This window comes from Danio aesculapii, chromosome 13 (assembly GCF_903798145.1).
Source record: "Danio aesculapii chromosome 13, fDanAes4.1, whole genome shotgun sequence".
In the NCBI taxonomy this organism is placed as follows: domain Eukaryota; kingdom Metazoa; phylum Chordata; class Actinopteri; order Cypriniformes; family Danionidae; genus Danio; species Danio aesculapii.
In genome coordinates, this window is record NC_079447.1 from 22,045,913 (window position 1) to 22,072,290 (window position 26,378).

Here is a 26,378-nt window from a genome sequence, read left to right on the forward strand (position 1 = left end):
TTTTTCATTTGTGATTTACTAAAGGTAATAATTTCATTTTTTTTAATCAAAAATTAAATCTAAACTGTACAAAAATTGCTTATTGTAATATTTTAGATAAATGAAACCGAATGGGAACTAATTGGGAATCTGAACGAAAAACACTTGTCCAATCTCACTGTCAACATTTCACATGTTTATATAAAATGTGACTTATTTTTTTCTGTGACAAATGCTTAACTGTACATTTTTCTAACTGATTTTATGGAAATGGTTGGCTTCATTGACAAACTGGGTTAAAGGAATAGGTGAAATTAAACTGACATTTGCACAATACCAGTCACCACAGAGATTAGTTATTTATTTATTTTTTTTTACCTGAAAATAATGTGATAAAATGTCTCAAATAACACATTCAAAACATGTCGTCTGTGGATGTAATGTAAATATGTAGAGATAAACAACTTATAAAAAATGTTTCTGAAAGAACTCTGGTTTCTTGTTCATTCATTCATTTTCCTTCGGCTTAGTGCTTTTATTCATCTGGGGTCGCCACAGCGGAATGAATCACCAACTCATTCACACACTTAGGCCAATTTAGTTTATTGAATTCTTTGGACTGTGGGGGAAACTCTAGCACCCAGAGAAAACCCACACAAACACAGGAGAACATGCAAACTCCACACAGAAATGCCAACTGACCCAGCTGGGACCCGAACCAGTGACCTTCTTGCTGTGGCACATAGACTGCAGCTCCGCACAGGAAGTTTGGCCACAGGAGAAATGGTCGTGCCCAACTGAGCCTGGTTTCTCCCAACTTTTTTTTCTTCACTTGCGTCAATTGGTGAAGTTTTGTTCCACGCCTGTCTCCACTGGCTTGCTTGGTTTGGGACTTGTTGAGCTGCGCATCGAAGGATTTGCCCTTCAGTGTTTGGACTTCCAGCAGTGAAATTTAAGCCACACTGAACTAAACTAAACTGAACTTCAACAATGAAATAGACTGACACAATACATTGTAAAATCGAAATGGATTGAACTGAATTGAATTGTGAGGCAAAAGTGAGCCACCGTGTCACCCTTGGTTTCTTGTTCTAATCTCAAATTGCCACGTATGACTTTTATATTTATCTATTTTATTTTTATGTGATTTATACTACAATGAAAAATTAATAACCATAAAATCTGATGTTACACTAAAAAACTACACTGTTGATAAATAAAATTAAAAGAAAAGATATATGTGAAGAGTTGGAACCGAAAATAATATATATCATTGACAGCTCATTGATACGTTTGATTATTCATTGATACGTTATTTATTTAGCTTTTTTAATTTAACCACCTTGATATCAATTTTAAAACACATTTACGTTGCTTTTAGAAGTACATATACTTTTAGGTGTGAAACTGTATTTTATTCAAATTCAATGACATTTTAATACAACTATTATTATCATTCACCTCAAAATAATACTAACACGTAGACTAGGACGCGCATAATGATGACGCAATGCTACGCGCGACACGCAGACTGGAGAGACCAACGTGACTGCAGCACAGTGAAGATTTCCACCGGCTAAAATGGTGAAGTCCGGAAAACTTCGTTCCGGAGCAGCTCAGAAAGTAAGGCGGTGGAAGAAGGGGCACAGCAGTGACAGTAACCCGGAGACAAATCGCTATCGAAAGGCCGCGAGGAGCAGATATTTCAGCCGTCCATCAGGTGAGACCCAGGCCTGCGTGATAACACGTGGGTAGAGGATTGGACTTGTAAACAAGTTTAAAAATCATGTTTTGGGTGCTTTAAAAGGCGATGACCAGTTTATTTTCGCCTGTGTAAACTACTTTAAAGCTTTATAAACTATAGATATTTTTCACAGTTAGTGGCGTTACTGTAGTTTTGACTTTTTATGACTAAGATGTAGTGCTGTGCGACATGACTGTATAACTACAGTGGCTATAAAAAATCATCATACCCTGTGAAAATCTATATCTTTACTCACGTTGTACCCTGCGTACAAAAGACCTTTGGGATTAAGTGAAAGGCTTGAAAAGTTATTTGTAATGGGATTTGATTTCAGACTTTATGACAAATAAAGTAATTATTTTAATTGAGGTAAAGTTGGTTTTATATTGGCACTTTCAGTCTTTCTCCTTAATAACATCATTTCAGAAAAGTATTATTTGTTGATTCTAAATAGGGAAATCATATCAGCCAATGACTACCAAAGTCCAACATTGTTTACACTCAATTAAATAGAGCTAATATTATTTTGAAGTCATACTTGAATGCAATTTAAGACCCAGTATTCAATTTAGCATGGTAAACAATACAGGGACAGTGTCACAAGATGGAAAGGAACGAAAGTGCAAATATAAAACCAACTTTACCTCAATATTATTTCAAAGGGGGATGATTATTTTCTATAGGCATGGTATATTGTATGGATAAAATGAATAGTCTATAGTTTCACATTATACCCCTATTGTTTTGTTTTTTTGGTGTCACAAAATACATTGTTTACTGTTATGCTTTTTTCATAATTAACATAGTGAGAAAGCAATGTTTACATTTAACATTTTATTTAACAATATTTTAACAAATTCTATATATGTTTGGTTTATATGTTGGATCTGCAATCATTAGTTTCTGAAAAGGGTTTTCTATTTTATTTTTGTATTATTATTTTTTTCAATCAAACATTTGCCTTGAAGATCTAAATAAAGTGAAAAATAACATCACGTATGATTAAGTTCATTTCTGAGTATATTCTTTAAAATGTATAAAAGAAGAACGTATTTACATGTGGTCAATAAACTATTAATTAATGGAATTGACAGAAATTTTATTATATATCATGATGCACAGTGTCCACAGAAAATCATCATACCCTGTGATAATCTGCTCTTACTCGCATTACACCGCCTGCTTTCTAAAGACCTTTGGGATAAAGTTGTAGAAAGGGGCTACAAAAGTATTTCAAAGGCTGGAAAAGTTATTTGAAATCAAATTTGATTTTAGTCTGTGGGACAAATAAAGTAATTATTTCAAAGAGGTATGAGGATTTTCTTTTGGCATTGTATATCATTATCAGGAGGATATATGATGACTTGTATCGTGATATGAGATTTTTTCCATATCGCCCAGCCCTTCTGTGATATTATAACTTTGTGTTGGATGGTCTGATTGAAGTAATATGTGTAACATTTATCCGTTCAAACAGAAAAGAGTGATCTGACAGTAGATGCGTTGAAACTTCACAATGAGCTCCAGGCTGGATCACTGCAGAAAAGCAGTGATGTGGCAGGAGATGCCATGGAGGATGAAGCCCTCACAGAGAAGACCTCTGGGACTTTCCTTAGTGGACTATCAGACTGCTCCAACCTCACTTTTAGGAAAGTTCAGCGTTACTGGGAGTCCAATTCTGCATCACATAAGGAGGTTTGTATTTTATTGGTTTGATGATCAGGGAGATTTGTTGTAATATTTTTTTGATATGTGCTAGATTAATGTCTCCTTGTTTTATAGATCTGTGCTGTTTTGGCAGCCGTAACTGAAGTGATTCGCTCTCATGGAGGAAAAGAAACTGAGACGGAGTACTTTGCAGCCTTGGTAAATTAAAATCACTGTCAAAATGGTTATTTTCATGCTTGGTTTAGAATATGTATGCTATTTTTGCATTTCTGTTTTGTTAAGAAGGATCATATTGCGTTATAAAATATTCATAACTTGGAATGTGCTGCATTTACACTTTTTCATTGATTAAAACATTGAAATTTCAAATAGCACATAAAAACAGCTTAAAAAATGTGTCATTTTTTTCACTTTCTGTGAAACTGCTAAATTCTTTTTTACATTTTATCTAATATATAATAACAACAACAAATCTGGGAATTACCAGTATTAATTGCAAACAATTTCTGACACTAAGGTAAGTAATGGATCATTTTACAAAAAAAAATATATATATTTTTAAAGTTCTGTTCTATGTCTAAAATCTGTGTATTTGTTTGTTCAGTCATTTATTTATTTAAAGAAACAAAACGACAAGAATGCTTTGTTGAATTTTAGCACATTTGCCTTTGTCAATTTTTCTTTCTACATTTTCTGTAAATAAACCTATATACATTTTCCTTCTTGCATTTTTAAATCAACAGATGACAACTCTGGAGGCTGTTGATAGCAGTGAATCACTGGCAGCTGTTGCTTACCTGCTCAACCTGGTCATGAGAAGGTATGAGCTTTTCATTAGAAAAATCAATGCCACAATAGAAAGATATGAATTTCTGCTGAACTTAATTAGTCTGACTTGATCTGAATGTCTATGCTCGTCCCTCCTCCCATTTTCCCTTAAGGATGCCACCTGCAGTACTGAAGAAAAAGTTTTCGGACACTGCCAAGGCCTTCATGGATGTCCTGTCAAATCAAGCCAGTTCTGACTCCATTTCATACCTGCGATGGGTTTGTACACTTTCCTCACAAATACGATACTCCATTGCTTTATATGGAACTCAAGTTTGTTTTTACAAATGCAACACAATAGATTATAACCTTTTATTGCATGTTATTTAGACTACTATATTTTGTGGGAATAGTTTTTATACTTTTTGTATTTTTAAGGGGGTTCATGATACTAACTAGATGGTATGAGGTTCTAAAATTTGAACCCTTTTATTAAATGTAAAATAGTACAATTATTTGATAAAAAAATTAATTTGTATGTGTTTAAGTTTTAAAGAGAGCATATAATAGGATAGATGAGAAATTATTATGTGGCTGATTTGTACATTGCATGCTAAAGTTTCTATTATGGTTATTTTTGACAGTTAAGGTCACAAGTTTAGTCACGTCTGTTTCTAGTCATGTCTGTTTTTTTTACTAATTAATACTTTGAAAGTACCCAAAATGTTATCATTTTTCATAACATTCCAATAAACTAAGAAGTAAAAATAATAAAAATAAAATTTGAAATATTTTATCACATTAGGGGTAGCAAGGTTGTGATGTGAGGAAGAAGTCTGCTAAGTGTCTCTCTTATTATTTCTTATTAAAAGTTGGCTTATTGTATGTTCTTTTGCAGATCCTATCCTGTCTAGCAACTTTGCTGCGTAAACAGGATCTGTCAGTGTGGAGTTACCCATCAACCCTACAGGTGTATCATGGTCTCTTGAGCTTCACTGTGCACTCCAAACCAAAGGTCTGTCTGTTTGATTACTATTCATTCCTTTTATGCCTTATTTAAGCTTTTAGTCATATTATCAAACATCAATAGATCTTAGTAATACACAACTGATACAGTAATATTTCTGCTCTGCCACATAAGAGTGCCTTAATGTAATTATTAGATTTTTCTGAAAGATACTCTGTGTTGTGCAGGTACGAAAGGCAGCACAGCAGGGAATTTGCACCGTCCTTCGCTACAGTGACTTCATGTTCTCAGATAATGCCCCGAACCACCATCCGGCAGCCGGCAGCACTGCCAAATTCTGCTGCAAAGAACTGGAGCAGTCCGGAGGTTAGTCAATCTCATGCTCTTACTGTTGAAATGCTCAAAACAAACAGTCTGTTTTGTTTTTAAAGAGTCCAGTTATCTTTTTCTTTTGTGAAAGATGTGATTAAAGTCCCTAGAATGTGTGACGTTTCAGCTCCAGATACCCCGTCAATGATTTATTTTCGGCAACAAAACACTACTACCCTTAAAGCATGACTTGAGCTGAAATTAGTCTAGAATTAATTTTTGTTCATTCTTGGAGGAAAACACAAGACTAAAACTAAATTCAATGAATTACACATTTTTTTACTAAATCTTCCTTCAGTAAATCACAGGTATAATATTTGCACTAAATATGGCGCCTAAATTTTGTTGACTTGTTATTGGCACTATATTTTTTAATTTAATACAAGTATAATATGAGTAAATATAAGTAAATACATAAGCTACCTTTCATTATGTTGCTATGGTTTTAATTTCATGTTGTCATTTTTATAGAGTCTGATTATGTATGTGTATATCGCCAGTATCTTTATGCATGTTTAAGCGTACGTGGTTTTAAACCATATTTTTCTTCTTTCCAAACCATGTAACCATGTTTTGGAATTAGGACATTTCTCAAGTCTTCTCTGAATCTTTTTCATGTGGGCAGTTTTGTGCATAAAATCACCACTTAGCACCACCTAGTGTCCAACCAGCGTTTAATATCAGCATAAGCTCTTTAAAGTACACATGAAATCAAAACCAACCATATTGATTTTGTTAGCTCACATTGTTAGTTTTGTGGTGAACAATTCATCTGTGCATGTCATTAAGAAAGAAAAAACCGTTTGCTCTTGTAAACTAAAATTGAAATCTGGAAATGCACTTCCTGTTTGTTTTTTAGTTAAATTCTCAATAATGTCTGTCTAAGGTACTAGCCGTGGTTAACATAGTTTTGGCAGCACTATGACAACAAACAGAAATAGCGAGGAGGAGGTGTCTGTTAAGCCTGGTTTATACCTCTGTGTCGACTGATCGGCATGACCCACGGCGCATGCCTTTGCTCATTGCCATAGATTTATAGTTCTGCATGCTGTTTGTGTTGCTCTGAAGTAACACTTCTGAAACGCTAGCTGGCAGTGAGGTTTATGTTCCTCTGTGTCGAGTTTCTTCGCTTATGTTTAGTTTTTTCTGAACGCTACCTTAATGTACAAGTGACTCAAACTTGCTCTTTTTGAGGCGGGAACTGGCGGACGTGCAACAACTTTAATCTTAAGGTAAACACAAAACAAAACTTTCCATTTGGAGCTCCTTCACATGACTCGACACCTGTAAAAACTCTCTACAATGGGTTCGCAGCTCATGGTCCCGCCCACACTCGTCAGCGCTACCAAGCCTACCAATCACAGAGCTTGCATCGTTGCGACATGTAGTTACATTTTTTTGAGAGCTGCGCGTCAGCCACGGCGAGGGCTATGCAACCACTCAAGGCTGCCCCGGAGCACATATGTTCGATTGATGCAGAAGCAGAAATCAGCCTTTAGGTTGTAATAACTCACCTGAAATTAATGAATTGAATGAAATGCTTTAAACAAATAATTTGAGTGGATGCCCCTTGGGCGACGTCTAAGGACAATAAGATGTTCCACAGATTGTTATAAATTTACTTTTGTGCCTTGAGAAATTTGGTTACTTAATAAATGTAGTTAATATAATGGAGTTAGTTGGATTATTTTTATTTTATTGTTTTTTTTAATAATTATTTAATTTATCATTATTGTTTTATTTTTTCAGTTTTTTTTGTGTACTTGATGTTAAGTGTTGGTATTTATTGTGTTAAATGTGTCATTCTTATTATATGTGAAGCACCACCATGTCAGAATAAATTAAAGCTTTAAACTTAACCTTACTATATCCAATCAGCTCGCAGTAGAAAAAACAAGCCACGCCCATGTTTTCTCATTTAATGTTTTGTTTCTCTATGAACTACATCATTCATATGTAGACTTATTAAGATCATAAGAACATGTTTTTCTTTGTTTTAAGGCAGCAAAGAAGACACCACCACTCTCCACATACTGGGTCTTCTGAAGGACCTGCTGGTTGCGTTTCCTCTGAGCTCTGTCAAGTCTTGCTGTGAGACTCTTCTCCGAGTCATGACCCTGAGCCACGTGGTGAGAGAGCAGTTTCACACCAACACTTTGATTTTCATGTATGTGTTTTTGTCAGTTAACACTTGGCTCTCTTTATCTGAAGCTGGTGACTGCACATGCAATGCAGGCCTTCCACAATCTCTTCATTAGCAAACCCAGTACTTCCAGCATGTCTGCAGAGCTCAATGCCCAGATCATCACAGTGAGTGTCATAAATGATAATAATTAAAGATATTCATTTTGTCAGTTCATCATCTTGTAATCCATAATTTGATTCATCGTCTGTCAACACCTTTCTTTCAGGCTTTATATGACTATGTTCCCAGTGAGAATGATCTGCAGCCTTTACTGGCATGGCTTGCGGTAATGGAAAAAGCTCATATTCATCTCTCCAGGTAGGTTTTTCAGCACAGAGCCTGTGTTTTCTACTTTTCTGAGTTGTTTTTCTCATTCCCTCATTCTGGACCTCTAGTTTACAGAGCTCTCTGTGTCTTGGTCATCTTCCTCGCCTCTTCTCAGTCACCATGTCGTGTCTTCTGTCTCCACACACGCAAGTTGTCTCTGCTGCAGCTTCAACTATGAAGGTTTGAAATCAGTCATTTTAATTCAGTGTGTATTGCAATATGAACACTATTTCACTAGACAACTCAAATGGCTCTATTTGGAAAGAATTTTAAGAGTTTTAGGTTGATTAAAAAGATTTTGCTGGGTAGTGTATCAGCATAAAATATGATATGTGTTTTCTGAGGAGTCTAACAGTGTTCAGGTACATAAATTAAATAATCTGGTGTGAAATAACACTGTGTAGTCTTTATCGAACAAATAATGAAATGCTATTAATCTGCTTGATCATTTTTTGTGCCCAAATTGTTTATACTCACAGTAATATTTAAACAGTCACAGGCCTTAAAAGGAAAGTTCACCCAAAACTGAAAATTCTGTCATCATTTACTCGCCTTTTACTTGTTCCAAGTCTGATTGTCTTATATTCTTCTGTTACACACTTAAGAAGTTATTTTAACGAAAGCTGAAAACCTGTAACCATTGATTTTTCATAATATTTTCCTACTATGGAAGTCAATGGTTACAGGTTTTTCAGCTTTCTTTAAAACAACTTCTTCAGTGTTCAACAGAATAAAGAAACTCATAAAAATTTGGAACAACTTAATAATGAGTAAATGGTGAGTAAATTGTGAGTAATTTTTCATCTTTGGGTGAACTATCCCTTTATAAACGTATGCAAATGACGTAGTTTGACTCTTATCATGGGGCGAAATGTTCAATGGCTCCAAAACAGACATGTTTTCTGAGCTGTGGTGCCTGGTTGATTGTAACCCTAATTGACATTGTTGATGCTGAAGCGATATTGTGCAGCCCTAGTTCATTTTTGTACATTCTAAGGAGGATCTTTTTGTTCTCTCCCTCTAGACACTAATAAATGACTGTGTGGCTTCTCATATGGCAGAGATTGGACCGGTTCTACCAAACACATCATCTGGAAATGGGGCTTGCGTTCTGAAAATGTTTTCGTAAGCTGCCTATGACCCGCATACCCCCCTTTACCCCACCTCCTCACATGTTGTTATGTGTCATCTTCTTTTCTAGAAACTAAAGTCTGGTCTCTGTCTCTTTCAGTATCGTGGAGGAGGGTTTGTCTTATCGTTTCCATGCCTCATGGCCGTTTGTGCTGCAGATTTTGGGTTGTTTCTACAGAGCTGCAGGAAAACAGGCTCATCCTATTATGATAAAGGTAGATTGATATTTAGAATTTTATATTAGAGCTCCACCGATACAAAATAACTGTGCTCATGCTGATATATGATTTTTTTAAATAGTTTTTCTCAAATTAAAAATGGCAGTGAGTCAAGTATGTGAAGTATGTACAGGAAATGTAATTGACTTCTCTTTATCAGTGCATTCCACATTTCAGCGCATTGTATTTATATTTTTATATTCCAATTTGACTTAATGAAGTTAACATCAGGCTTACAAACTAGTAAGCGCAAAGCACAACATTTGAATTCATGCCAAATAATAACAGCAGCAAATGAGGATTTGTATTGGGCTTTTCGCACAGCAACCCAGAACTGCTGCTAATTAGTTTCATTTTGAATAAATCAGTTTGGACTTGACATTTATAATAAATGTTATTTATGGGGAATGCCAGTATGCCACTGTAACTTGTTTATAATTTGCCACTATAATCGTTCAATTCTTTATTATATACTTTTACATTTTCAAAGATGTTGCAGTGAGCCAGTGAATTAAAATACATATTTATGATGTTTAATGTTAATTTTAAAAGCCTTTTTTAGGATTTTGATAGATTTTCTCTGCCCCACTTTCTCAGTTCAGTTCAATTCAAAGTAGTTTTATTGACCTGAATTGCAAGGTATTACATTGCAGATTACATAAACAATGGATAAAATTGTAAAGTGATTATATAATACATATGTACATACAGAAAAAAACACAATTAGAATTGTAATGCACAAATAAGAGAAAAAAGACTAATAAGGATTAATATATTAATATTAAAATATAATAAAATAAAATACAATACACTACTGTACTTTCATCCAGATAGTTTGTAATGATGCTTCTGACCAGTTTTCTCTCTTTAACATTCATATTCAGATCCCCTAGTTTTTCACGATTTTTTTGGTGATTTTTCCAGATAAAAATGACTGATTTTGTGGTGGTGATTCCCAGAAATGTGCAGACAATTTTGCCATAAATAAAAAAAAAAAATAATAATAAAAATAAAATATATATATATATATATATATATATATATATATATATATCTTATGTACCATATTAGGTTGCCTACTATGTTAGGTGTGCAATCGGACACAATGACACAAATCATAAAAATAAAGCTTCTTTATTTTGGTCTCTTGTTAAGACATGATCTAAAACAGTAGGTATCAATAAAGGTTGTATAACTCTAAATTTTATGCACAAACTTTTTCTCTCTCAGATTTCACTCACCAGAGAATCTGACATGTACCTCACTCAGGACATGCGTTAGGGCTTACCCTACCGTAATACACCTAAAACTCCTAAAAAAAAACTTCGTTAACTGCAGGAAAAGTTAAACAAAATCATTTATCGATTTCATGATGAACATCATAATACCAGCCATACATGTAAAGCACAAATAATGTCCTTCAATTCATCCTTGAACCAATCTCTCCATCATTGTAAGCTGCTTGCTTTTCTGTCTATTCTATTGCTCACACCATTTTTGCAGTCTGAAGCACGTTAACCGCACAAAACTGCACCACAGGATGTCTAATCTCATCTTTGCAATGCCATCATGTAAATCATTCACGCTTCATCCGCGGTACTGCACAGGCTGTAAAACAATCCCCCCCACCACCCCTTTCCATGTAATGTAATGATTGTGAGGGCGCAGGTGAGACGTCATTATTCAAGAGACACTCAAATACATCACGTGCGCTGCGTATGCAACGTCTATAAGTGATGTAAAACAATTAATTGCAAACTGAAATAAATGTAATGTAATTATATGGTTTAGAATTTGATGTTTTATGAGATAATTTTTTGCGATTATTTCGCGTTTAATTAGGAATTTTGATTGTGTTGATTTTGCGTTAAATTCAGCAATGGCAGCATTGCGAAAAAATCTGGGGTTCTGCATATTGTGTCCGCATCAAACAAAAGATTTAATCATTCTTGGGAAACGTGATTTTTTTTTTGTGTTGGTTAATTGATATTATTAATTGATAATTTGATGTTTGTGATTATTAGAGTCTCCAGTCTCTCAGTGACCTGCGGGCCACCCCTCACTTCCCCTTCTCTGGTGAGCTGGATCTTGCTGTTGGTGGTGCTGTGGAGAGCATGGGTCCAGAGGTGGTGCTCAACGCTGTACCCCTCCTCATCACTGGAACAGAGTGTGTTTATTGGCCAGTGCTTCTCAATGTATAAACTGTTTAGTGCTTTAAATGAAAAGGTACAACTGTGTTTTGTGTGTGTTTGCAGTGATGACCTTGAGTTTCCACGCAGTTGGTTGATTCCGGTCATTAGAGATCATGTGAAGAACTCTCAGCTGGCTTACTTCAATTCACACTTTTTCCCGCTAGCAAATAAACTTAAACAGACAGGTTTGTATAAGTCTCACACAGTCCCAATGTTCCCTGGCGACAGTGTTACTGTTATATAAACTCTTAATCTTTGATTTATTTCAGCCGATGAACTGGAGCAGTCAGGTCAGAAGCTCATGGCAAAGGTTTATCAGACGTTACAGATCCAGGTATGATGTGTATTTTGGTACTGTGAACACATTGTTTAGGCCATAACTGTGAATTTTGTCAAGAAAAAAAAGATCTGATCTAAATAATGACAATATGATATACAATTTAGTTTATTTATTTATAAAGCACAATAAAACAACAGTTGTTGACAATTGTGCTGTACAAACCTAAAAGCAAATGATCAAAAATAGACAGTAACAGATAAAACAACCTAGAATACATCCAACATACCACACAGCATCAACGATAAATAACAAGGCACCAGATAGGTACAATAGGATCAATTTTCTCCCAATTTATAAGCTCTTTCAAGGAGTGTAGTTAAAGTTTACCTCTGAACAAAGATTCGCTGGAAATTGTTCTAATGGACATAAGTAGCCCGTTCCACATTTTAGGACCTACTACAGAAAAAGCTAGATCTCCTTTTTTCTTCAATTTGGATCTGGGAACTACTTGCATTTTCTGGTTTGGTGACCTTAAACATCTGCCAGATATTTTACCAGTAATAAGATTAGAGAGATAAGTCAGAGCCTGGCCATTTAATACCGTAAAAACATTCATTAACATTTTAAGCTCAATTTTATAACATATTGACAACCAATTTAGGGAGCACAGGATAGGAGTCTGGCTAAACTTGCAGGTGTCAGAAAGAAGTCTAGTGGCTGCATTTTTAATAACTTGAAGACGATTTATATAGGATTGGTCAATACCCACATAAATACAGTTACAGTAGACCAAGCGTGATGATATAAAGGCATGGGTTAATCTCTCAAATTCCGCACAAGTAAAAAAGCCTTTCACTTTGGCCAATAGTCTCAGCTGGAAAAAAACAAGATTTAACTACTGCATTTACCTGTTTGTCAAATAGAAGGGCAGAATCCAGGATAAATCTAGATTTCTTACAGATGGTTTAATGCAGTTGGATAAATTGTCCAACATTTGATTCAGCTTTCCCGAGCCAGCTAGAGGTCCAAAAACAATTGCAAAGTTGAAGGCAAAATTATTAGCCCTCCTGATAAATTTAATTGTTTCAAATATATTTTTCCAAGGGCTGTTTGATAGATTCTTTTCCAACACATTTTCAAACTGAATAGTTTTAACTCATTTTGAGTAACAAATTTTTTTGTCTTTGCCTAGTCAACTTAATTGAATACTAGTATATTTTAAATTAGTTTGTAAAATATATTATCATGGCAGAGTCATTGGACAACAGTGGTTTGTTGTGTAGCCAAAATATATATATTAAAAAGAAATAGCTTTTATTCCAGCCAAACTAAAAGAAATAAGACTTTCTCTCCCCCAAAAACATATAATAGGGTTTGGTATGAAACCTTCCTTATTCTGTTAAACAGCACTTGGGAAATACTTGGAAGAAAAGAAAAAAATTTTTACTGGAGGCTTTTGCGAAACAAAATAAATCATCATCTGTGTTTTAGCTGTGATGTTTACATTGCCATGTGTAATTGTAACCACTTATCTCTGGATTTAAAGTGAAAGGCCATGTTAAATCAAAATTTATAATGTTTATTTTGCTAGCTCACATTATTAATATTAAGAATCGATTAAATATTAATCGAATTGTGCAAGTTAATCCACAGAAAAAAAAGTCTTCAATTCAATTTTGACCATTTGCGTCTGTGTTTGGAGTGGCTTTCCTTCTGTTGACGTCAGTTTGGCGGCATCTGTAATAACTGCATAGTAATATTCTTAACCACACCTCTCTTACTGTTAGTTTTCTAAAAGGGAAAAGAAAGCCCTGCCCCCTGCTCAATGTTTTATTTCAGTTGGAAGCACATCAACATACTGAAAAATAAGTCTCAGCAACTTCTTATTATAAAAACTAAGAACCATAAAAAAATATGGAATTTAGGTGGTTTATAAAAAGGATTTAAAAAAAAAAAAACAAATGCTGTAATGCAGAATAACATTGTATACCTTAAGAACTAAACAGTCAATTATACATTAAAAATGGTCTGTCTGTTATGCTTAAGTGAACATGGGTAGTTTGAAGGAAATCAAGTGTCAAGGTAGGGCTTGGCGATATTGCAAAAAATAATCACGATATCATGTTTCATATCATTCAATATAGATAATCATTGAATAATTTTTTAACAATACATTTAGGAATATTAGGATTTTTTTTATTTAACCACCTTATTTTAATTTATTAACATTAATAAGGCAAATAGTTTTAAGTCAAAAACAAAAATATTTAAACAAAATATCTGATCTCTTCATAATTAAAATAAACATAAGTGTTAAAGAGAATTTTAAACTTGATTAATAAAATGTTACAAAGTGTGTGCAATGGTAAAGATAGATCAACATCTGTAAAGTGTGAATAATAATGATGCAGTAAACCTCAAACTCTGCAAACAAATTATGAGAATCAGATCTGAGCTTTCAAGTAAAGGAACCAGCCATCATTCAAATACATGCTGAACATTACAAATTGTGAAGTTGAATGAGTACATTACCCCTGTGCTAGAAAATCTTTCAGATGGCGAGCTGGTGGCTGGGATGCACAAGAAAAGATGTACAAAGTGTGAAGCAGATTGGTTAGTTCTAGCGCTCGGGGCTTTCGGAAAAGTTCTGATGTTTTTCAACTAGGTGTACCTGGAAAATGCGCGTGCGTTACGTGTGTGCCACTTGCACACTATGTGCACATTGCTCCCAAGTGCATTTCGTGCACGTCGCACATTCGCTTCCATTGGATATGACAAACTGACACCCTAAGCTTATTGGCATTTTTTTCTAAGGCGCGTGCTAAGCAGCCACATTTTAATAAAAGTATGGCGCTTCATACTGAAACTACATACCGAACATTTTTTATTATGGATACTGACATTGGTATTCGGTCAATAAATATCGATATCGATTTTATCGCCCAGCCCTATGTCAAGATGTTAAGATTTGACTCCATATATCATTAGATTAAAATAAAATTACTTGCATTGTAAAATAAGATTTTGACTCGCATGTAAATCCTTGAAATGGTCAACTTAAACAATAACACCTCTTATTCTTCTTCCCCCAAATAATTTTGGTGCCGATTAAATTGACACAAAACAAATAAAAATCAAGGATTTATCCTATTGACTTTTTTTTTCCAGATCTGGACCATGTTGCCTGGATTCTGCAACAAGCCCACCGATTTGTTGGCATCATTTAAGGGCATTGCTCGCTCTCTGGGTATGGCTCTAAACGATCGGCCTGACCTGCGTTTGTGTATCTGCCAGGCCTTGCGAACTCTTATCAACAAGAGCTGTGAAACAGGTCAGCTGAATTAAGATGTGATCTCTAATCAAATCTAAACAACTGTTGCTATGGCTGCTTTTTCACTGATGCCTGCACATTCAAAGTTGATTATATAATGAATACTTTTTTGTGGTTTTCTGGGTCATCTGCAGAGGAAGAGAAAGCAGAGATGAATCGCTTTTCCAAAAACTTCCTTCCCATCCTGTTTAACGTCTACAGCCAGCAGCCTAAAGCAGGAGAGATGACGTCAGCTCGGATGGCTGTCCTGGACACAGTCAGAGTTTACCTGACCATCACAGACCAGACGGTAACTCATCTGCTGTATTTAAGAGGCAATTACATGAGAACAAGTAGAATATTGAGTCTGATTCTAAGTGTCATTCATGTCTTTTAAGGTGCACTCGGTCAGAAGACAATCGCCTGTGATATCATGTCATTTTGTTTTTGATTGTCAGGATGATGTAGGCCTATAGTTATAATAATATTTATGATGTTTATATATGATCAAACTAGTGTGTTAAGCTAAACTAATACTAAAATAGTTTTAAATTTGGTTTTATTCGGGCCTAAATAAATATTTGTTTCCGTTTTTTAATCGTTTAAGTTCATTTGATTTAATATATAAAAATCTGTGGATCTTATCGATGCATTTATTGGGTAAAATTGCTAATTTTTACTGTCATTCAATATGTTTTGGTCATTATCAAAGCACTGTCACTTTAATTACGTGTGAGCAGCGAGGCAAAAATAGACCGAGCGTTGAAGCTATCGCGGCACTGCTGCTTTAGTGACACACGCCTCGTGCTGACGCACTGCTTCTGCGTGCAGTATGAAAGCTCTAATCTGGTAACATGGATGCAAAAAAACATGCGCTGCTTGCGGTGTGAAACAGGCTTAAGTATCTGCATGTAAAAAGTTATGTAGATGCATTTTTTGCTCGCTTTATTTTAATTATATCTAAATACTGCTTATATTGCGAAAAATACTGCACGTCCTTCCCTACCTGTAGCTCAAATAGAAAAGCCACTAACTGGTTTAATTTCACATGGAAACTTTAAAAACAATGCAAGTATTTCTTGATTAAAATAATATATGTCTTGCGGTTTGTGCTCTCGTTGGCTCTTTTCTCAATGTCAATACTAAATATGTATGTTCCTGTTGTTTCAGATGGTGTGCACATTTCTTCAAAAAGCATTGGAGAGGCTCAATGCGGACAACACTGAGTTCACCAGGTAATACAGCTTCATACCTTTACAAGGCATTATAGAAAGCATATTACAGTTTGAACGGAAACCTGATGCATGTATAAAGTGCCATGATATTTAATGGCCATGCTGCATGAAACGTGTGCCTTGTTTTGTTTGAAATTAAATTTTGAGTCTTGCGTTTTAAAATAAGTGTCTGTTATTTCGTAGGCTTGCAGTCATTGACCTGGTTGTAGCCATGGCTCCGTTTGTGGATGAAGCGTCTATGAGCCAGATATTTAAATTTATTAAACCTTTTGTGGAGGTGAGAATCTTCCTGATAAACCTTTTGTTTTCACTTGTTTTGTCATGAGTATACTTTACATTTGTTTGTGTGTTTATAGAGCAAGGATAGTGGCGTCCAGAAGAAAGCCTACAGAGTCCTGGAGGAGATCTGTGGAGGAGAGAGAGCGTCCTGTAAGGCTTTTGTTCTGGCAAACCTGGAGCAGCTGAAGAAGATGCTGATGGAAAGCCTGAAGACTGCCGCTTCTCCTGCTAAACGGGTGAGAGGATAGAAAATACACTAGCGATTCATTATTAATAGACAGAGAAATGAAGCGTAATGGCCCCTTTTTTTTGTTTTATTTTTTTTATTTCAGCCTAGACTCAAGTGTCTGATTCACATAGTAAAGCAGCTGAATGAAGAACACCGTGATTTTATTACTGCTCTACTTCCTGAGGTATGTCTCGCAAAAGTGTATGGGTGTTCTCTGGTGTTGCTTTTTATAGATTTTTCTAATGTTGGATTTTTGTCCAATGCGTGTTTAGGTCATTCTTTGCACAAAGGAAATGTCCATTGGTGCCCGCAAAAATGCCTACACGCTTTTGGTTGAGATTGGCAATGCTTTTGAGCGCTTTTGTGGGAACACAAAAGGTGAAGATGATGCCAGATGTTTTATTTTATTAATTGGTTATTTTTTATATACATTTTAAATTCAGTCACATTTTCTTGTTAGTATTAAACATCTTAGTGAGTCATAATAGTATTTTTTTGTATTATTTTTCCCCAGATGCCATCAATGAGTATTTGAGCTATGTGTACATTGGCCTAACTGGCTCTGTAACACTGATCACCTGCACAGTTCTGGCTTTAACCAGACTGGTATTTCATTTCAAAGGTGAGTTTGACTGATACTACCTTCAGCTGTTATTTAACCCCTATTCTGTATTTTTGTAATTTTTTTTCTTCAGAAAAATTTTAATGTGTTGATACAGGGTGTCCGCGGGGTCTTAAAAAGTATTAAAAGTAATATGAGAAGTTAATTATGAGAACATTAAGGCCCTTAAAAAGTATTAAAAAGTGTTAATCATGTTTTTACGAAGTCTTAAATTTTGTTCAAGCATTGCCCAGTGTTTGACTCCAGAAAAGCATAAATATATTTATTTTCCTCCTAATATTAACAACGGTGTGCTTGATCCACGCGATTGGTTCAGGCCAGGGTGTGTCTGGCCAAGCTCCTGCGTCAGGGTGATGTCACGTAAAACAAACGCGGGAAGGTGATGTGATGCTCTCCACATGTAGCGAAACCATAAAGTGAAAAAGATTGCAAAATGGGAGAATGATGAGTTTAAACGGTGGCTGAAGCATGTCACTGAAAACAACTGCATAGTTTATTCTTTCAAGCTTTCTCTTCCGAGCTTATCTGACTTTTGTTGCATGGTTGTGCTGTATTAATTTAACTACAACTGTTTATTAAGTTAAAGGTTTGATACTGATTAGAACTTGAAGTGGCGATGAGGTCTTAATATTCTGAGAAGGTCTTTAAAAAGGTATTGAAATTACATTAAGGATTCCTACATAAACCCTGTAATATTAAAGGGATATTTCACACGACTAAATATTCCATTTTCTTTTTTTTCTTTTTTTATTATTATTTTATAATTTTATTTTAGAAACTTTTAACATATACTAATGAAACAAAACCTACTTAATTATTTTAAAATAGGAATAATAAAAAAATTACAATTACAAGTGTATATAAATGAATAAATCAATAAATGCATGTACAAACACATACAATATAAAGGTATCAAAACAATGATAATTAATAGCAGGTGATACAAGTTATGTGGAAAAAAGATTCATATCAGCTTCTTCAGGAATCCTATAAAGAGATTCCAAATTCTGAAAACCTTTTTGGGTTTTCTCTTAGCTATAAACGTTAGATTTCTTATCTGAGCTTGTAAAAGAGCTTGAAAAGAAAAGTTATTTTGAAACCCTGTAACTGTTTTCATTAGTGAACACACTGAGGAGTCGTTGACCCATAACGTTTGTGGTTATATCTAGAGCCCTGCATGGGCTTTAAATCTAAGCCCTAGCCCGGCGCTGGCCCGAGACACACAGGCTGTAGCCCTGCCCTTGTAGACCAGATTTGTATTTAATAGAAAGTTGATGTTTTTATTTTTTATCAGAATTTAGAGAAATGTTTGGATTTTGTTTTGTGGTTTGTTTTTACTTTTTTAAGTGACATCGTTATCAAAGCGGTATGTGGTACATGGTGAGTTTACTCAACTTACAAGTTGTGCATTGTGCATAACCAGTTGGCTCATCATTTAAAGTTGTCACTATTTGAAAAGTTGACCAGATGTTTGCCTTTTTCTCAGCATTTTTCAGTTTTAAGTTTGCCATTTGACAATTTTTCTCTGTATGTTCTCCATTGCATGTGGCTGGAAATCTCTATGCTTAAGGCATCACTGGCGCTTCTGGACTGAACGCTTTAGATCTCATTTAACTTTTTTAAAAAGTTTTTTCTAAAGCAGGCCCGAAGCCTGAAATGTTTGCTAGCTATGATGTGAAAGTCGGGCCTGACGGGCTTGGACTCAAATGCAGAGCTCTAGTTATATCTTCCGATGAATGTGAAATAAAAAAAATATATAACTCTTAATTACTCAATGAGTGAGGATCATGAGCTTTTGATTTACCCTTTAACCATTGACATTCATAACATTTGTTTTTCCTACTATAGAAGTAAATGGTGGACTATCACTTTAAGAATCATCAAGTGATTTTAATATTTTGTTGATTGTTTAACAACAATAAATGTGAACATTTTGTGTGTTTTTTTTTAGATTCCATAGACCTTTCCTCATTGGAGCTGCTTCTGCAAAATGTCTGTCTTCTGCTTGCGAGCAGAACTCGAGACATCGTCAAAGCCTCTCTTGGCTTTCTAAAAGTTATCATCTTTTCTCTGGATGTCAAGGTTTTAGCCAGCCATGTTAATGTTATTGTAAGTGACAGAAAATGTTTCATGTTTAGCCATTTTAAAGGTGTCAGAGGCCTGGTTTATACCTGGCATTAACATGTTTTCAGTCAAACGATCATGTATTTAAGGTCAACTCTCTTCACAACAAATCTTTTTTAATCTAACAGCATTCAGATATAGATAAATAATAAAATGATAAACCATAAACTACCCAAATATGATGAACTCAATACATTTTAGACTCTATTTACATATGGAATAATTGTCCACTTGTGATGAAATGTCATCTTAATACTAGATTTAAGTGAGGCATGAGAAGGGTCTTAAATTACCATTTAATACTTTAAAAACAATACTATAATTTTGTGTCGTCTTGCAGATGGAAGGGATCAGCAATATGAATGATATGCGACGGCATTTCAGAGTGAAACTTAAGAATATTTACACCAAACTGATTAGGAAATTTGGGTAAGTTTAGCAGCTAATCAAACAACCCGCTGGTCACTTGATTTCTGTTTGTAATCTTTATCTAATTATAATGTGTTCAGATTCGAGCTCGTCAAAAGCATGCTGCCGGCTGAGCAACACAAGGTCCTGGTGAACATCCGTAAATCAGAAGCCAGAAATAAGAAACGCAAGCTGACGAAGACAGAAGAGGACGAATCAGACACTGAAGACGAGAAGCCTAAAGTGAAAGGAGAGAGGTATGGGTCTTTCAGATGAAAACTTGTGCTTTATGATAGCGTGTGTGTGGTGCAGGGATGACGTTAAAACCCAGATTCAGGGGTTCCCTCAAGAGTTTTAGTATATAAGAAAAATAATGCATGTGGCCATAACTTGACAGTAAACACAAAAAAAAGAGACTTTTGCCGCTTGCTCAAACTACTTATTTAAAATGAGCTGAAACAACGCAATCCTTATGTTTTGTGTGTGGACAACTTAACTGTTTTATGTTAAATTTATATGTATGCTAAATTTGTAAAATCGATTGAGCCAACTTAATAGGTTAGTGTTGGGACGACATGATGAGTTGTGTGGAATTTTTTGGCTTTTTTTACAGTGTACTTTGAAATTTTGCTCTACTGCTGCAATTATACAAAACCATATGAAAAATGTACATTTTTAAGCTCTTATGTGGACCTAAAACATGCATTGTAATATGTTACTGGGTAGGAAAGTTTAGGATGTGAGTTGTAAAACAAAACTTTCAGGTACCATTTGATTATGTTCACCACAGACCTTATTTTGCTCATTATTAAAAATCTCTATTATAAAACCCCATAGGAAAATATCAAGAGAACCGACAGTGATTTACAATAATAAATGAACTAGAACCTAAAGTGCGTTGACGAACTTTGATGTTGGCTTGAGAAAACCAACGTGAGTGCGTTAGGACTGGGAATGGCAGTTGGCAGGAAGCACAGCGGTTGCTAGGCTGTTGCAGAAATGTTTATGGCATTGCTAGGTGGTTGCTAAGCAGTTGCTAAAAGGCAATGCTTGTGTACATGTTTCATCAAATGCTAATACTTTGTAGGCATTTCTAGCATATGTTATTGCACTTAGATAATCATTAATAGCACTTGGCTTATCATTGTTACCAGGCATAGTACACAGGAAGTCCCATTTGCTAGCATGAGTCAGAAAAGCCAATACCCAGGTCCCTACGATGTTCTGATGTAGAGAGATATTGCTGTTTTTAAATGGTTGCTAGGTTGATCTGTTTTATTGCCAATGGGACACTTAACAGCTTAGTGATGATGCATCAAAAGCTCTTGCCATTATGAGTGGTATAAATCGACCCCGGTGTCTCTATGACGGTTAAACTGGACTTGGACTTTATGTAAAATGACTTGCCATATTTTCTTGAAAATATAATGCTTAAGTGTAAAAGCGATACATGCAAAAATTGCTTGCCATATCAGTAAAAAAAATATGGAGTTTAAGTCATGGAGCTCACCGTGTTTAGAGAAAAATAATGCTCAAATTATTTATTGAAAAACTATAAATGTGATAAATCTAAAAAGATATGGCAACAAAATCTAATGCAGAACATCGTCTTGTATAATTTTTTTGTATTCTTGGATTATTAAAATGTAATATTAATATATTAATAAGAGAAGTCTGATTAGCATGAGGGGGCACATTTTGACAAAATTTGGGCCTTGTAGCATGAACGGCCTAGGAGGAGATACGTTTGGTTTCAAGGACAGAGTAGTATAACAGTATGTTGGCTTTCTCAAGCAGGTGCCACCATTGCGCAGGTGAGTGGGCTTGACAAACCACATGTAGGACACACTCCTCCCCATATGCACCAGACTTTTTATTAACAACACAGAAACAACATTGTTGAGTGTGCAATTCTGAGAGTGCTCCACACAGGTGAGTGGGCTTGACAAACCACCTGTAGCATACTCTCTCCTCTCCATATGATCAGAAAGAAAAACAACCTTAAAAATAATGAAAAATGAATTAACTTGTCATAGCATTTCTATACTGCTGCTCTCTGGTCGTGTGAATTCTTTTATCCTCACTTGTAAGTCGTTTTGGATAAACGCGTCTGCTAAATGAATAAATGCTGAATTCCTTTCAGGTTCTCATGTCATTTTTTCATCACTATTGCAGCCATTAACCATTACATCTGTAAATATTGTCGAGCTTAACTGATGGTGGAGTAGATGTTTGACATACTGTTTATCTTTCCGCAGTATTGAAGACATTCTGGCTGAGACTGACTCCGATGACTCGGATGAAGAAGAGAAACGCAGGAAGGGTCAGAAGAAGCCAATGAAAAAGAAGGGCCAGGCCTGGTTGAAGGAAGGCGTTTCAGACGAACCACTCAACTTCCTTGATCCAAAGGCAGCGCAGAGAGTTCTGGGTAAGAGAGATTTCTTGATCAGCTTAAATTAATCTCTAACATTGTTCGTTAATATGTTTTGTATACTTTTCTCACTTGCATAATGATTGATCTAGCCACCAACCCTAACCTGAAGAAGGCCACCAAAGCAGACCATGGATTTAAGGTGACGTCTGATGGACGACTCATCATCAAGGAAGAAGACGACGACGATGATGATGAGGAGGAAAAAACTAAAGGTAAGACCGCTTTCTTGAGGTAGGGATTAGAGGATGACACGGGAGTGGACTTTCACTCCTGTCCCATCCTACCCCCTGACCAAAGTTAAAAAATAACCCTGTTCCATCCCGCTCCTAGTAAAATGACTTCCACTCCCATCCCACTACTGTTTAGAATGACTTCTACTCCTGTACCGCTCCCATATATATATATATATATATATATATATATATATATATATATATATATATATATATATATATATATATATATATATATATATATATATATATATATATATATATATATAAATTTTTCTCCTACTTTTATCCTTTAGGTAATAGTATTTGATTTTATCTGCTCCCCGTCCTGTTTTAGACCAGCTGCTGAGTCCCTGTTTCTAGGTTTTTTTGGAGGTCAGTTACAGTAAATAAAAGAAAAACAGTACATAGTTCACACCAAGCTGCATTTGACTCATTTATTAAAAGGTTTTTTAATTAACATTTTAACAATTTTCAACCAATATGCTCTTGCATAATGAGGGAGAGAAATGCAGCATGCACAATTTAAACATTAATTAAACATTAAAGGGCACCTATGGTGAAAAATCTACTTTTAAAGCTGTTTGGACAGACATGTGTATAGATATAGTGTATAGACTGTCATATTGGGGTGAAATAAATACACCCAGTCCTTTTTTCTCAATTTAACAACATAAAAACAGTGGACCAATTGAGTGGTTTTCAGATCGACCACAACTTTATGTAGGAGTGCGGTCCCCCCGCCCACCGAATTGATTGACAGCTGCGCGCATTAACATGTCCCGGTAGTCACGTGTATAATCATATCAACAAGACCAGACGTGCGCAAAGCAGCCGGGAATAAAAGGTGTGTTCAGTTCGCTAGGATCATCAATCATCATCAAATGTGATCAAGAGTGAGTTTCACATGTTTAAAATATTTTAAAACAGAGTATGTGTGTAATGAATTACAGCGATTTAGCTTAGCTTTACTTCATCAGCACAGCCGTGTGTCTGAACAATTATAAAGAAAGACACTTCAATCCCGGTTTGTGGACGTTAAATCAGGTTTATTTTGTACATTAACATAACAGATATCCATACAGCAGTGAGGATTAACCTGTAGCCTGTCACATGCAAAAAGAGTGCAAAGCTAAACGTGCGCTGTCTCTCTCTGTGTGTGTTTGTGTGTGTGTGCGTGCGTGCGCGCTGTGGGTGTGTGTCTACGCTATGTGTGTGTTTGTCCTCTCTGTGTGTGTGCCTGAACTTTGTAATGACAGTGTGTGTGACTCATTGTTGCAAATCCACAAAAAATGCATCAAATAGTGATTGTTAGATTGTAAGATTGAAGTTCTTACTGTAGTATTTCTCACACACGTTACGTTAGATCTGCTTCCTGAGGCAACCGAGGGCGGCGAGGCATGTTGCTGACTGGCATGTGGGAACGGTGGGCGGGGAGGACTAGCCTTAAAGGCCCAGTACAAAAAAAACAGCAACCAGGTTTTACCAGCTATAATACAGACACTTCAGAAAGCTATCATAAATAATCTGATGGGTGTTTTGAGCTGAAACTTTACAGACACATTCTGGGGACACAAAAGACTTAGACTAAATCTGAAAATATATATTACATACACTATTCTTATCTGCTTATTAAAACATGTGGCTGTATGCATTATATGCATCCTAAATAAATGAGGACATTCAATATGATTCTGGTTTTATAGAGAAAGTTAGGCACATGGAAAAGTTTACAGCAGATATTGCAGTCCTCGTCACTCACCACCATACATGCATACAATAATTCTTCTAATTTCTTTTCATTAAATTTTAATTGCTTTGGATCAAAACACTGAACCTATGACAGTTGCGAGCAATTTTGTCTGTCAGATGAGACTTGACACCCGACGGCAATTTTTGCTGGAAGAACGAAAAGATGCTTGGCTGATTCTTTCTCGAATTTGCCATGCAAGTGTGCCTTTTCAGACCGTTCGTCCCTGAATTACTGGTGTACTTGACTAAGATTAAGCATGTTTTACAAGCAGCATACGGCGTGCTGTCACTGGCACAGTTTACTCTCGTGAACTTCATTAATATTTCGACTTCCTGACTAGTTCTGTTAATTTAATGTCATTACCTCTGACTTTACGCTGCATATAATTTTTTTCACCACATTCATTTCTCGGCAGGTGTTAGCCCCCCCAGCCCTAATGGCTTTCTGTAGTTCTTTTTGAATAACGTTACTCTGTAATCGTATTAAAAGAAAACTTCAAAATGGTGGTGCATTTACTTTTGTCAGCTTCCTATTGGTTGAATCCCTCTCCCGTCTGCTCCCATTAACTATCTTATCCTGTACCGTCCCAATGCCATGATTAAAAACAAAGATAACTCCCATCCCATGGGAATCCCGTGACCTGTAGGATTTTTCCCCAAAAATGGCATCCTCTAGTAGGGATGTAATGTTTCTTGTGGATGAAAATATTCTTCAGGGTCCTGATGATATTTATGTTAGTGCACAATTATTGTTGTAATAAATTCATCACAATCTTACCTTTATCTTTCTCCAGATGCTGAAATGGATGATGTACTTGAAGAGGCTGGAGTCAAAACTGTGAGGGTTTTATTTTGTTCATGATCAGAATTGAAAAGATTTTGCAGTGTTGTTTATTTATTTATTTTCCTGCTGAACAGAAGAAGAATCCAAAGAGGAAAATTGCAGCTGATCTGGATGATGACATGGATTTTGAGCCTGAACTGAAATATAAAGGTAAGAGAACTTTAACCTTGCTTAAAAAGTACTATATTTTCTGGAAAACATGGTACAGGGTTACTGGAAATTATGGTAATGTGGTGCATCAAAGACCTTAGATGTCACAAACAATATGGCAGCACTACTTCAGCCTTACTTTGTGTTGTTGAACTCCTCAGCTGGTGGCATTGGAATCCACAGGCCTCTGGGTGGAAGACCAGAGATAGGGACAGAGTATAAATCTAAGGTGAGGAGTGTTTTTCCTACATTTAGTAATACTCAACATCTATTGTATGAACATATTAATGATTTCTTTTAATAATTTTTGCAGAAGGGAAAAGGGGATGTTAAGAAGGCAGGCAAGTGTGACCCGTATGCCTATATTCCTCTCAAGAAATCCCAACTCAACCGCAGGTGATTGTCAAAGTTCCCCCCCCCCCCCCCCCCCCTCCTCACATCCTCCTTAAAATTATGAGTGATCTAAATGTTTGATTTTGGTAACAGGAAAAAGGCTAAACTCCAGGGCCAGTTTAAAGGCATGGTTAGAGGAGCAAAGAAAGGAGCACTTTCTGGATCCCGAATACTGAAGAAGAGGAAAGCCTAAAACTTGTGGGCGTCTTGATATGGAACTTTGGATTTGCCCTCATTTCTTATGACATGATCAATAAAAAAAGCTAAAGACATCTTGTTTTTCTGTTCAGATATTGCGTAGGAACTTCCTGTGGAAGCTTCTCTTAAAAGAGGGTTTCAAGAAGTCCCGGTTGATGTTTGCTGTGGCTGGATTATAAGAAAATAGCAGTACGATAATAGCTTTGTAACAAATGTATTTATGTTCTTGCTATGTTGGACACCAAATAAAGTGTTCCAAAATAATTTCAGAGTAAGACTTTTTCATTACAGGATGATAGTTTTTATTTTTTATCGTTACTTTATGCAAAATGTTCTAAA

At 35.6% G+C, this 26,378-nt stretch overlaps 1 protein-coding gene across 2 annotated transcripts; it reads left to right on the forward strand.

Annotated features, from left to right (window-relative positions):
• Positions 1-1,502: 1,502 nt before the first annotated feature.
• rrp12 (ribosomal RNA processing 12 homolog) lies at positions 1,503-26,303 on the forward strand. Of its 2 annotated transcripts, none has more exons than XM_056470833.1 (34): positions 1,503-1,699; positions 3,201-3,418; positions 3,506-3,589; positions 4,135-4,211; positions 4,333-4,438; positions 5,058-5,174; positions 5,354-5,492; positions 7,497-7,624; positions 7,707-7,805; positions 7,907-7,998; positions 8,076-8,187; positions 9,032-9,132; positions 9,239-9,353; positions 11,381-11,523; positions 11,612-11,733; positions 11,818-11,882; positions 14,997-15,159; positions 15,294-15,448; positions 16,309-16,373; positions 16,557-16,650; positions 16,730-16,888; positions 16,985-17,065; positions 17,154-17,259; positions 17,396-17,503; positions 19,455-19,612; positions 19,968-20,056; positions 20,137-20,292; positions 22,294-22,463; positions 22,559-22,681; positions 25,249-25,292; positions 25,373-25,448; positions 25,610-25,677; positions 25,762-25,844; positions 25,935-26,303. In XM_056470833.1, exons 1-34 carry the CDS (start codon positions 1,561-1,563, stop codon positions 26,032-26,034), a joined length of 3,855 nt encoding a protein of 1,284 aa, XP_056326808.1. In that variant the 5' UTR covers positions 1,503-1,560; the 3' UTR covers positions 26,035-26,303. The 2 variants fall into 2 exon arrangements, with proteins under 2 accessions (XP_056326808.1, XP_056326809.1); XM_056470834.1 differs by having other exon boundaries at positions 7,907-7,992; positions 8,070-8,187.
• The last annotated feature ends 75 nt before the right edge of the window (positions 26,304-26,378 follow it).